A 13,188-nucleotide genomic window follows, 5' to 3' on the forward strand; every position below is an offset into this window, starting at 1 on the left:
AGCGGCATTTAATGCTACGATATGAACATCGTAAATTAGCTCACTGAATCCTTAAAACTCAAAAATCGTTTTATATCATCACTGGTCTGGTTTTAAGCCATAAGCGTTCCGTTAGGCTTGGCGTTCACAGGACTACATTTCCAATCGCTGCTGCTGATGACGACGTCATTCATGTGCGCCAATTTTTACAGTCTTCGGTGGGATCTTTGATTAGCTACATGGTTAATACAATATAGTAAGGTACGTGCTGATTTACAGCGAAAGTATAATTTCTAAGTAACAGTCTTCGTGTTTTATATGCCTGAGTGGAATGGATTAACCTGTTAAAACATCCATAAGCAGCTTTTGTTCACAGAGAACACCCAGTGTCGGCAACATTAGCTTGTTTGCACACGGTAAAGCTAGCTAATGTGACGATTGGTGATAGCTACCTCACACCATCTCGTGTCTTTTAAAATTATGTATCTTGCCTAAGAGTTTTAGTACGCTTTTGAGGACTGTGTAAACTTAGGTGACCTTTTGACATCCATGTTATTAGTTTCAAAAAGGTATATGTTAGGAGACAAACAGTTACTACTACTTATCTCACTGATCATTTAATCGGGTAATATCGATTTCTGATAGGCTTTTTATTCAGGCATCTATACAAGTGATTACCAGTGTTGCCTCTTATATGTCCTCTAAACGTTATATATGTTACAGGTGAATGAACCAATCATTTAAAAATGGTTTCAACTCTCCCTGACCCACATCAGTTCATTAGTGTTGACGGCTGAAACTTTCCAGGGCACTCTGGAGTGCAGTTTACACCATTTTAGGCCATAACAAGCTTCTCAAGTCAGCTCACATGTTAATCTTCTGTTGTTAGCTTAGATCAGCCTCGTCAAACTTCAGTGAGTCAAGATCTAATGTAAACAAAAATGCGTGAAAGCTTTTAAGAACATACATAAATTGACACATTTCCAGTTGAAAAATAATAATGCATTGCGGTTTTAATGCTGAGAAGCAAAAAACAAGCTTTATGACTGATCAATGAATTATATTATTACGTTGGATCACATTCACTTTCTTACTGTACGTTAACTTTGAGCTGTGTTACAACTGTTACACTGCATGATGACGTTTTAAATGTTTATGTTTTTTATTATTAGGCCAAGGTACTTTACTCATACTAACCTTTCATAGCTCAGTAATAAAATTATATTTAATATACAGTATAATATACACTATCTTCAGAAGTCTTTTGAAACTGTAGATTATTCTACTCTACAAGCAATATAGAGCCAATATAGTTTTGGTCAGAAGTTTACATACATTCGTTATGGGCATGAATGTCATGGTAATTTTGGGCTTTTGATGACTTCTTTGAACTCTTCTTTTTCCACTGTGGAATGATTGTACAGTGTACATATTTAATGACTTTAAAACAATTTTTAATTTACTTCGGATTTTCTCTAATCCACACAGGAAATCTATGTAAATATCTGAGGTGGTTCAAGACTTTTATTGGAAAGAAAATATTATGTAGAATTAAATAATGATTCTTAAAGGTCACCCCTTGGAAATGTTATTTATGGTATAACACGATCTATTTTAGGTTCATTACTTTTTTCCATCTATATTAATGACATGCCCTAGGCTGTGTCTCATGAACCTGAATCCTTTACGTGGATGATTTTGCTCATGTAGTTAGTGGAAATACGTCCTGACGATCCATCCATCCGTTTGCTTCCCCTCCTTATCATGGTTGTAGGGTAAGAGGCAGAGTACACCCTGGACAGCTCACCAGTCTGTTGCAGGGTTATCACAGAGAGATGGACAGCCATTCACACTCACAATCACACTAAACACCAAACACCAGCTAACCTAACCCCACTAATCCTAGGGATATTGAAGTTACATTGTCTCAAGAATTAGAATTTTGTTAGCCTATGACCTGAGGAAAATATGATTTCACTTCAGCAAGGAAAACCTAATAAGATAAGAAACCTCTTAATCAAGTGTAACTCTTATGCCATTAGCTGAGCTAATTATAACAAGGACCTAGTACTAACTTTGAGCTAGAATTCATCAGGTACAAGCATGGCTATATCTCTTATTAAAATAATAAATAAATACAAAAATGAGAAAAAATGTTTTTATATAGGAAAATAAATCTTTCTTTTCAGTAAAGGAAAGTGTGGAGACATTGCAGATTTGGAGCTTTATGTGTGTGTGTTTGTTTGTTTGTTTTTTCATATCCTCCATGTGTCTTTGTGGGGTTCCTGTGGGTGCTCTGGTGTCCTCCCACAAACCGTATGTTAATTGCTGATTCTAAATTGGCATTAAGTGTAGTTGTGCAAGTAGAGTTCATGGTTGTTTGCATCTCTGTGTTAGCGCTGTGATGCCAACACAGAGACACAGAAACACAGAGGCTGCTGGCCCCCTCACTGCCTCCCTGAACTTTTAAGTTGGCTAGGCAGTTGGATGGATGACTTAGCAAAATGCTTTACATTGGCATGTAATGGTTAATTTAATGTAATGTTTATCTATGTGCCTTAAGCTGTCACCATGGTGATGAAATCAGCAGTTGATGATGATGACACTGGCTGGGGGCTGGGTATCCCAGAAAAGATGAAGAACAACGCCAACTGGGTTGATATTACACATGAATTCAAAAGCGCCTGCAAAGGTAAGGACTGTGTGTGTGTGTGTGTGTGTGTGTGTGTGTGTGTGTGTGTGTGTGTGTGTGTGTGTGTGTGTGTGTGTGTGCGTGCAGTTAAAAAAAAGGGACTGACGTGTTCCTCCTTCCTTGTTGTCATCCTTTATTCATGCAGATTTGAACCTTGGAGAGTTGCTTCATGACAAGCTGTGAGTACACCAAAGTGCTTTTTTGAGTCCCTCAAATTAGAAACGACCTTTTCATCTTACTGCTGCACAGATCCTCAATTAAAATAGTTTTCATGTCCCAAAGTCATAGTTCAAAACATTGACTGTGCGGAGTAATTATAATGAAAGCTTCTAATGTTTTTGCCACAAGTGACTTTGAATTTAATTGGGTTGATATTTGCATTCATTTTTGGATCGGTCCATAAATATTGTCAGTGCTTTTATGTTTTTATGTAGTGAACACAGAAAAATGTTACAGAGGTCAAAAATGTTTTACTTCTGCTGCAGGTTTGGCTTGTTTGAAGCCATGTCAGCTATAGAGATGATGGATCCTAAGATGGATGCGGGAATGATCGGAAACCAGGTCAACAGGAAAGTGCTCAACTTTGAGCAAGCTATTAAGGTACTGATCTCTTTTTCATGGAATGAAAACAGTATACAGACAGAGATGTAATGTAATCCTAGATGTAATTTTTCAGAGCTTAGTTTCATTTGTTTGTGTATATAAAACACATTTAACCACCTTATTTTGCTCTTTCTTTGTTCCAGGAGGGTGCCATCAAGGTCAAAGACCTCAGTCTTCCTGAACTCATCGGGATCATCGACACCTGTTTCTGCTGTTTGGTGAATTAGCTTTTGCTTATTATAAGGCAAAATTTTGAAAGTTATGTTCAAGTAATGTGCTGCTCCCTGTAATTCCTTTGTACTGCAGATTTTCTGAAATGTGACTGGATTGGAAAAGCTTAATCTATATTCTGTATTTGTAGCTGTTTTAATGTTTTTATGCCATTTTTGTCTTTAGTAGATTGTAAAATTTGAGAAACACAATAAGCTTTGGCGAGATTACTGATACAGGTCGAGCCAGCGATGACTCAAACTGCGGACTCACTGATCAAGACATATTTATGTATGCATGTTTGTGTTTTCTAATATGTGTGTATATATAGATAACATGGTTGGAGGGCCACTCACTGGCTCAGACTGTGTTTACCTGCCTCTATGTTCACAACCCTGACCTGATTGAGGAGCCAGCCCTCAAAGCTTTTGCCCTGGGCTTGCTGAAGGTGTGTGACATTTCCCGGGAAAAGGTCAACAAGGCTGCTGTGTTTGAAGAGGTGAGCAGTTTTCTGCTGTCAGTCAGTAAATGTTTGGTTACTGTGGTACTGCACGTTTCAATGTGGACATAAAGTCAGAACAGATAGCAGGTTAAAATCATGGACCAACACAAAAAAACCCAGGTGGGAAAGAAAAAGCTGTGAGTAAGTTGTGTGTAAAAATTGAGATATCTGAAAGATGGAGCTCAGTGTAGCATTTCAGGACCCAAAGAGCTTTAGTTTGATTGCAAATGTGTGTTGTTTAAATCTATTTGTTTGAAAAGTTGTTCTCGTAGTAGCCCATTTATAAAACTGTCATATGTCTGAATGGTGATTTTTATCTTATATTTCTTTATGCAGGAGGATTTCCAGGCCATGACCTATGGCTTTAAGATGGCTAATAATGTCACAGATCTGCGGGTGACAGGTATGAAGACTTCCAGTCATAACTGAGTAAGGCTCAATATCAAACTCCAACCTAAAGCATAAAAATGAAACTCTTAACAACCTAAATGATACCATTCGAGTGCACAGGATCACACGTTGAGTAAGTCAGTTTGAGGCCTAGGATTGTGTGTTTGGGACTTTTTGTGGGTAATGCCCTCAGGCAGCATCTGCAGAAATGTAGACGTGCAACAAGGTTTAAAAATCTCTGCCAAAGAACACTTGATACTTTGACAGTAGGCCCTCGTGGTTTTAGCATAAACACACATCCAAGTTTATGAAGCAGTGTGTACACATTGGGTTTGGGCTTTAGTCTGCAGCACCAACTACAGTGTAGACAGCTAAAGCAATTACAGGCAGACACTGTAATCATTCATCTCTCATGACGTATTAATCCCTTCAGGTATGCTGAAAGATGTAGAAGATGAATTACAGAGGAAAGTTAAGGTAATTATTCTTGTTGCTTTAAGTAAAGGCCATTGCCATTTCAATGAAGCACTGATAATGCAAAAGCTTTTCTGACATGCAATGTTTCTGGGTTATTTTGTGCTCCGTCAGAGTACGCGCAGTCGACAAGGTGAGCAGCGAAACCCGGAGGTTGAGCGGGAGGTAAGTGAAATCATTCACGCATTTTTGTTGAGTTTTTGCAACAGTTTTTTTTCTAGAGGCATTTTCTTTAACTCCAGGAACAAATTATCTCTGTTTAGCTGTTTCTTTGTAATTTATACCTTTTGAGTCATATCTCACTACCGGCTATATCTCTCTGTCAATAAAGAGTGTGGGACTCACATGACCTTTTAAAGACTCAGCTCTGGAATTTCCAGCTCTTTCAGTTATATAGTTATATAAAGAAAGGAAGGGAAAAAACAAGTAGACCCAAAAATGGACTTTTCTGAGCAGTCTTTAAAAAAAAAAACAGGTGTATTAATAGCTCTGCAATGTTCTCCCATGCTTTGTTTTTTTCAGCATCAACAGTGTCTGGCACTATTCAATAGAATAAAGTTCACACGCCTTCTACTGACTGCACTGATCGCCTTTACCAAGAAAGAGGTAATGCACATATCGACAAAAGCCCAGCAGCAGATAGAGACTGATTCTGTTTACTGTATGCATTACATATAAACAGAGTTTTTCTTGTGACTACACATGTAGCTGAGGTAATGAGTTACCTTATCTAACATTTTTCCTTTATTTCTGAACAAAAATATGAGTAGATGAAGCAAAATATCTTAAAAACAAAACAAAGACTAATGGAGGAAGTTTGTTTTTTAACAATCCTGATGATTTTCTTCTGAGGATGAAATTTTGATGTGTTAGAAAAACCCTGATGTTTAGATATATAACTGTGATATTTACAAACTATATATACTTTTGTTGATAAGGGGGCTTGTTAGTAAGTGTTTTGTTTTGTGTCTTTATCAGACCAGCTCAGTGAGCGAGGCCCAGAAGCTCGTGGCACAGGCAGCTGACCTGTTATCCCCCATTCATTCCAGCATTCAGCATGGCATCCAGTCACAAAATGACACCACTAAAGGAGGTAGCACGCACATTCACGTTTAATCTGTTAAGTGGAGGAGTACAAGTTAAGCCTTTTTTTGCAATTTGCAAGCCAACAGCTCAGCTACAGCTGCAAAAGATATGTTCAAAAATGTGTAATTAAAGAATTTGAGCATAAAATAATCATTCTGAGGCTCCAGTTGTCCAGTTAAGTCATCGTAATGGCAACCTAAAGTCCACACTGGATGTAACTTGTCTACACTAACAGTTTTCCTCACACAGAACTGAAAAAATCAACTTCTTTTCATTTACTTTGGTTTGGCAAGTCCTTAAAGATGATTCAGTTACATTTTTTTTTCATATGTGACCTGTGTTCATGTCTCTAATTTATGTTGTGATTAGTTTTGTTCCCTGTGATTGCTGCAGACCACCCCATCATGATGGGATTTGAGCCTTTAGTCAACCAGAGATTGCTGCCACCCACCTTTCCTCGCTACGCCAAAATCATTAAGAGGGAGGACATGGTGGCGTATTTCAGCAAGCTTATAGAGCGCATTAAGACTGTTTGTGACGTGATCAACACTACCAACCTACATGGCATACTGGTAAATACATTTCCTGAGGTTTGTCTTGATGCATTCGTTTTTTATTAAGTTTTATTATAAACAAGCTTTTCAGGACATTAGAAAGTTTCTTCTAAAAAACTAGGCTGTTTCAGTTATGCACCAGATGCCCTCCCTGAGACAACCCCAAAGGGGATTTGTGTGTCCAGTTGGAAATATGAATTGAAATTAAAGCTGCAAGCAGCACTGAGAGAGCCCGCGCACTCTGGCACCATCGAGCCATGCCCAACACCTCCTGTGCCCACTAGGTGGCGACGAAGTATCCTAGTTAACAGTATGTCACACTGGAACCACCTATTAAAATTTAATCTAGATTTGATAATGATTATAAGCTACTGCGCATTTCCTGTTCCAACTAGGCAGCGCTCAAACTATCGCTGACAAATGGTATATCAATCTGTTCAGAGCCAAACTATCATCATGCCTGTCAAGTCTGGTAGAGTTTGTTCAATCCGTTTTTGAGTTACAGCAGTTTCGTGGCGAATGATCAAAATGTGGCATGTCGCCACGACATCACCCCTTCCTGTTGGGTTTGGGGTGATGGGCCCCTGGACATTTTTGTCCGTCTTTGTATGTTACACGTGTGTACCAAGTTTCATGTCTACAGCTGTTCCAAACCAATAAAATATCTTATTTTTCACCGTTTGCCAAATTTCATGAATTTATGACTATGTTAAGACTTTCAAAAAGGCAATTCATTGGACAAAATAATAATAACAAACAGCCTTCGCACGTTTCGTGCTCGGGCTCTAATTATAAAGTTTCTCCTATGATAACTTAAGGATTGTGTTTTGTTGTTGCTGATGTTTTTACCAGGACTTCTTCTGTGAATTCAGTGAGCAGTCTCCCTGTGTGCTCTCCAGATCTCTTCTTCAGGTAGATGAGTACTTGCTTTCCTAAATCTTTCAAATGTACCTGTGGTTTTATTTTGGTGATCCGTGTAGATACGACCTATGCAAATATGAAAAATACTTGGATAGATATAAATACTCCATAGATACTATGGAGTATTTAATAAAAAAGTAAAATGAAACTACATTTCATTTTTTTTCCCATCAATCCAGACTACATTCCTGATAGATAATAAAAAAGTGTTTGGCACCCACCTGATGCAAGACATGATTAAAGATGCTCTGAGGTACTTTGTCAGCCCACCAGTCCTCTCATACAAGTAAGTTGTGTTTATTTTAAATACTAAATGAGATTAGTCGGTCTGTTGTTTTGTCACTAGCTTAGCTGTGATTTGAGGTTTACAATATGCTTTTACCTGTATTGATTACTTTAACCTTTCTACTGTCAGAGGATAGTTGGTGCAACAGAAAAATATCAGGATATATATGACACAATAATGATATTACTGTAGGCTGAAATGAAACACAGTGAGAAATGAGATATGATCGGATTTAAAACACTTAATAACAATATCCTTTATAAACTAGTCAAATATCGTAACCACGTATTTAACATCTGATCATCAGTGGAAACATTGAACACACTGATATTGTATAATAAATGATAACAAGTGATTAGATATCAACAGTGATCATTTTAAAACCCCTTGGCCTGCAGTTAAGCTACTGGATACACTTACTCTGAACGCACTGCAGTGTGTGAGTTCTGGTTGTAAACCTCAAATAGACAATTCAGAAGCTAAGCTACAGAACAAATGTCCCTTTGTTTGGCTCAGATTGACCTTGTCACATGTGTTGATGTGCCTCTGTCTGTCCAGGTGTTGTCTCTTCAACAATCACCAAGCGAAGGACTACATTGACTCTTTTGTTACACACTGCTCCAGGGTATGTTATTGCTGTGGCTCAAAGTCTCTATATCTAAGTCATCGTTTATTATATTTGACTCCCAGTAGCTGACTTAGAGGTAAATCGTATGAAAGTAGACATAGACTTATGTGTAATAAAATATAAACATCACAAACGTTCATCCCTATAATGGATTATGTTTATGACTGTTGCATGCATTCATTTTCTCTTGCCACTCACCCCCAACCTGCTGCAGGAGATAGCTGCCCTCTCCCTGAGCATGGTTCTGCTGGAGGTTTCTTCCTGTTAAAAGGGAGTTTTTCCTTCCCACTGTTGCCAAGTGGTTGCTCATAACGAGTCGTCTGATTGTTAGGGTTTCTTTCTAATATTATCGAGTCTTTACAATATGAAGGGCTTTGAGCTGACTGTTTTTGACTGAACTGGCGTAATATGAACTGAACTGAGTGTTTTCCCCATAGCCTTTCTGCAGCCTCATCCAGATCCACGGACACAACCGTGCTCGACAGAGAGACAAGCTGGGACACATTCTTGAAGAGTTTGCCACACTGCAAGATGAAGTGAGCTGCAGCTACGTTCATCCAAATTAGCTGTCTTTGCAGTTCGTGCTACAGGCAGTTTCTCTAAATTCATCAAGCAACCTCAGAACTCTTTCTTTGTGCTGTACAGGCTGAGAAGGTGGATGCAGCTCTGCATAGCTTACTGATGAAACTGGAGCCTCAACGACAGCATCTAGCCTGTCTTGGGACCTGGATCCTCTATCATAACCTGAGGATCATGATTCAGTACCTGCTGAGTGGCTTTGAGCTGGAGCTTTACAGCATGCATGAATACTATTACATTTACTGGTAAGATTGCATGCCTCTGTGAATTACTGGTAGAAGCTGAACTCTCTCTCCCACATAACCTGGGTGCAGGTTTGCTGTAAATGAGCATGTGTTTGTTTTGGTTGTAGGTACCTGTCAGAGTTCCTTTATGCATGGCTGATGTCCACTCTAAGCAGAGCTGACTCCTCTCAGATGGCAGAAGAGCGGATTCTAGAGGAGCAGCTGAAAGGGCGCAGCAGCAAAAAGACCAAGAAGAAGAAGAAAGGTACATTTTGTTGTGTTGCTTTTATGTGAAGCGGATAACCACAACATACAAACTGAAGTCTGATCAGAAATGACCACTTCATTGTAGAAGTGGCATCATCCTGTCGATATTTCTTCAAAGAGCACTGAAGTTATTGTTTCTGATTTTCTTCAGTTCGCCCTCTCAGCAAGGAGATTACCATGAGTCAAGCATACCAGAACATGTGTGCTGGCATGTACAAGGTAGGCATAAAAATAATGGCCTTTATTAGGCCACTTTTGGCACAACAAAGTGTAACATGCCCCTTCCCGGCCTTTCTCTTCAGACGATGGTAGCTCTGGATATGGATGGGAAGGTGCGTAAGCCTCAGTTTGAACTGGACAGCGAGCAGGTTCGCTATGAGCATCGCTTCGCCCCCTTCAACAGTGTGGTCACCCCTCCACCTGTGCACTACATCCAGTTCAAGGTACTGTGTCTTTTTATGGGCCTAATTCATCTTTTCTTTTTTAAAATATTCCACTTTCTTTTTAAAATGTTTCTCCTCTTCTTGCCTATTTCAGGAGATGTCTGATCTGAAGAAATACAATCCTCCACCAGGCTCTGCAGACCTCTATCTGGCAGCTAGCAAACACTTTCAGCAGGCGAAGCTCATCCTTGAAAATGTGCCCAGTCCCGATCCGGAGGTCAGAAAGTCAAAATACTGTGAAATAAATACAGCGGTTTATGTTCATTAGCATTTGTTTAGTTAGGAAGTAAAACTCTTGAGATTAAGACTCTCTTTTACAAGAGAGTGCTGAGCCCAGATGTGTAGCACTAATCTTGCATTCGAGCCAAACCTTATTTGGATGCATGCATGAAGCCCTACGTTTAGCTATTACTAGCTAGATAGATGCCCATATGAACAAATGAGTAAATTGATAAAATACTGCTCTGTCAATCAACAAAACTGAAACACAAGCTTCCTAGATGGATTTTATCACCCAGTAAGCCATAATTTTAGTCACATAATTCATCACAGATGCTCCAAAAGGCACCAGCAGCACACACACAGTGCAGAAGGCCAGTTTATAGATTCAAAGTAGTGACGGTGAGGCCTTAAAGATACTGATCTGCTCCAGCTGCCTGTGTCCGAATATCGACACGTTAGCATCATTAGCTCCAGTGACTGTCCCTTGGATTGAACACACTGCTCTATAATGTGGCTGCGATGCATAAAAGCAATGGTGTATGTAATTATCTTGGGGTGGTTTTCAATTTTATACAATGATATCTTATCTGCACTTTTTCTTGTCTTGTTCTATAACCACTCATTACTCTTTAATAACAGGTGAACCGTATACTGAAGGTGGCCAAACCTAATATTGTAGTTATGAAACTACTGGCTGGAGGTCATAAGAAGGAAACCAAGGTAACACATTACTCACATTACTTGTATTATTGTTTGTGTTTGTGTCTGCATTTACAGTTAATACAACGTAGATCTTTTAAGCTACAAACCAAAAGAATCAAACAAATGCATTTGATAATTTAAATAGGAGTAGTTGATTTTTTAAAAAGTACTAACTGTGTACATATTGGTTGCATTGTGCTTCTCTTAATGCAGCTATACATTTCTTTATCCTCAGGTGCTCCCAGAGTTTGACTTCTCAGCTCATAAGTACTTCCCCATAGTGAAGATTATTTGATCCCGCCCCGAGCCACAGGGTGACAGCGTTCCTCACCTGAACGGGTGTGCAGCGGCCCTAACCCAGACCTCGTCCAACAGTTTGTGTGACACATTTAACTGTAACGCCATGCACAGGAGTGTCTGCACTTGACTCTTTTCTCACCTTTCTGAGAGATGAAACCAGAGAACTCACCACTGGACCTCAATGAGTGACAGTATGCACATTTGTATTTCTGTGTGTGTGTTACAGAAGAGCCGATGTGCTTTTGTGCAAAGACCTGGCAGATGGATGCTGCCTGAAGAACAAGTCTTGCAAATGCTTATAAAGAGTGCTGTAATGATAATAGGTTCATATCATTAAATCATATGAAACTTTTTTGTATGTGTCTGCATGTTTATCTGAGGAACAGCGTTGAATCTATAAATGATGTCTTGTTAGAGCTTATTGTCCCTGACTTTATGTGATTACTGGACTAAGTCAGATCGAAAACTTGACAATACAATGTGCAGTCTCTGTAAAACAGGTGTGAAGCATAAGGCCCAAGATCTGACAATCTGGAAGAAAAAAATAATTGGGGTGTTTTAGCTGTATTTTCATAGGTTTTGCAGTTTTGGGAAGGATCCTCCCCACAGCCATGCATACTGCACCAACGTAAATAACAATTTAATAAACAATTTAATGACAGAAAGTTGCTGGGTTTTTTACTCTCTACTATTTAATTTATGTTTTGGGTTTTTTTTCGAATAGAATAGTTTTATTTTGAGGATGTCAAGATAACTAAAATAAGAGAAAAAAGAACAGACAAAAGTATAGACATCAAGTTGTCACAGTATCTCTACACAATGTTTATGCTCGAAAAGGAGTAGGATGAAGTTTACACTGACTTGTTCCTACTCCCTTATTTCAGATTCCATAACTTGTAAATCAGTGTTCAGAGTTCAACATATAATCCCAAAATATGAATGTTTATCTATGAACATGTCTACACTCATACAATATACACACAAAACAACTGAAGCTCAATTCAGTTCAATTTTATTTATCCAGCGCCAAATCACAACAACAGTCGCCTCAAGGCGCTCTATATTGTAAGGTAGACCCTACAATAATATATACAGAGAAAAAACCCAACAATCATATGACTCCCTATGAGCAACCACTTTGGCAACAGTGGGAAGGAAAAACTCCCTTTTAACAGGAAGAAACCTCCAGCAGAACCAGGCTCAGGGAGAGGCGGGGCCATCTGCTGCAACCGGTTGGGGTGAGAGAAGGAAGACAGGATAGAAGACTCACAAACCAAGAGATCAAACTACATTTTTACATTGGCTAAACACCCTGCGATGAACATTCCACTAAATCTCCCCTTTAAATTTGCTTTACAGTGTTTTCACAGAAAACAAAAGACATTCTGTCAGTTAATTTTTTTTTCATTTTTCTATTTTCAGAACAATCTGGGCAATGAGATACCAGAGCTTTCCGTCATTTTAAACATATATTTCTTACAATTGAGAAAATTTAATTTTCTCAAGCTTAAATATTTTGAAGATCTATCCCTCTGTTTGAAAAGTAATGGTACTCCTATTTTACAGGCCAGGAACCATCAAGGCCTACCCCTTTTATTTAACACGAGAACACCACAGCCATCATCACACATCACAAGAAGACAAAAATATATTAATACAGTGCTGCAACAAAGTATTTACCTGCTTCACGATTGATTGATTTTTATTTTTATTTTTATTTTTTTGCACATTTGTCATACTCATATGTTTTAGATCATCAAAGAAATTTCAGGACAAGACAGATTGCCTGAGTAAAGCAATCAAGCATTTGGTTTAACTGACTATGAGTCTTTCTCGTCTCTGGGGGAGAGGGAGGAATTGTGGCCCGCTCTTCTTTGGAAAATTGCCTCAGCCACACTGGAGGGTTTTCAACCATGAGCGGCCCTTTTAAAATCATGCCAAAACATCTAAATCTGATTTAACTCCGGACTTTGATTAGGCCACTCTGAAACCTTCCTTTTATTTATTTTTTTAAGCCATTCAGAGGTGGACTTGCTGCGTAACCTAAGAGTGCTTGAGCTTCAAGTGACAAACTGATGGCCGGACATTCTCCTTCAGGATTTTCTAGTAGAGATCAACATTCATGG

The 13,188-nt window shown here is 38.8% G+C and overlaps 1 protein-coding gene across 1 annotated transcript; it reads left to right on the forward strand.

The window, feature by feature from the left end:
- Positions 1–149: 149 nt before the first annotated feature.
- naa35 (N-alpha-acetyltransferase 35, NatC auxiliary subunit) lies at positions 150–11,414 on the forward strand. Its single transcript, XM_082554578.1, has 23 exons — positions 150–240; positions 2,543–2,671; positions 2,817–2,850; positions 3,157–3,271; positions 3,418–3,492; positions 3,816–3,983; positions 4,323–4,389; positions 4,810–4,853; positions 4,965–5,015; positions 5,373–5,456; positions 5,829–5,943; positions 6,330–6,508; positions 7,343–7,402; positions 7,591–7,697; positions 8,256–8,322; positions 8,763–8,861; positions 8,971–9,149; positions 9,257–9,393; positions 9,547–9,614; positions 9,698–9,838; positions 9,933–10,055; positions 10,700–10,780; positions 10,998–11,414. The coding sequence occupies exons 2-23, from the start codon at positions 2,551–2,553 to the stop codon at positions 11,055–11,057; spliced, it is 2,175 nt and encodes a 724-aa protein (XP_082410704.1). The 5' UTR covers positions 150–240; positions 2,543–2,550; the 3' UTR covers positions 11,058–11,414.
- Positions 11,415–13,188: the final 1,774 nt, after the last annotated feature.

The sequence above is a fragment of the Aulonocara stuartgranti genome, assembly GCF_965226115.1.
Source record: "Aulonocara stuartgranti genome assembly, chromosome: 12".
Classification (NCBI taxonomy): Eukaryota; Metazoa; Chordata; class Actinopteri; order Cichliformes; family Cichlidae; genus Aulonocara; species Aulonocara stuartgranti.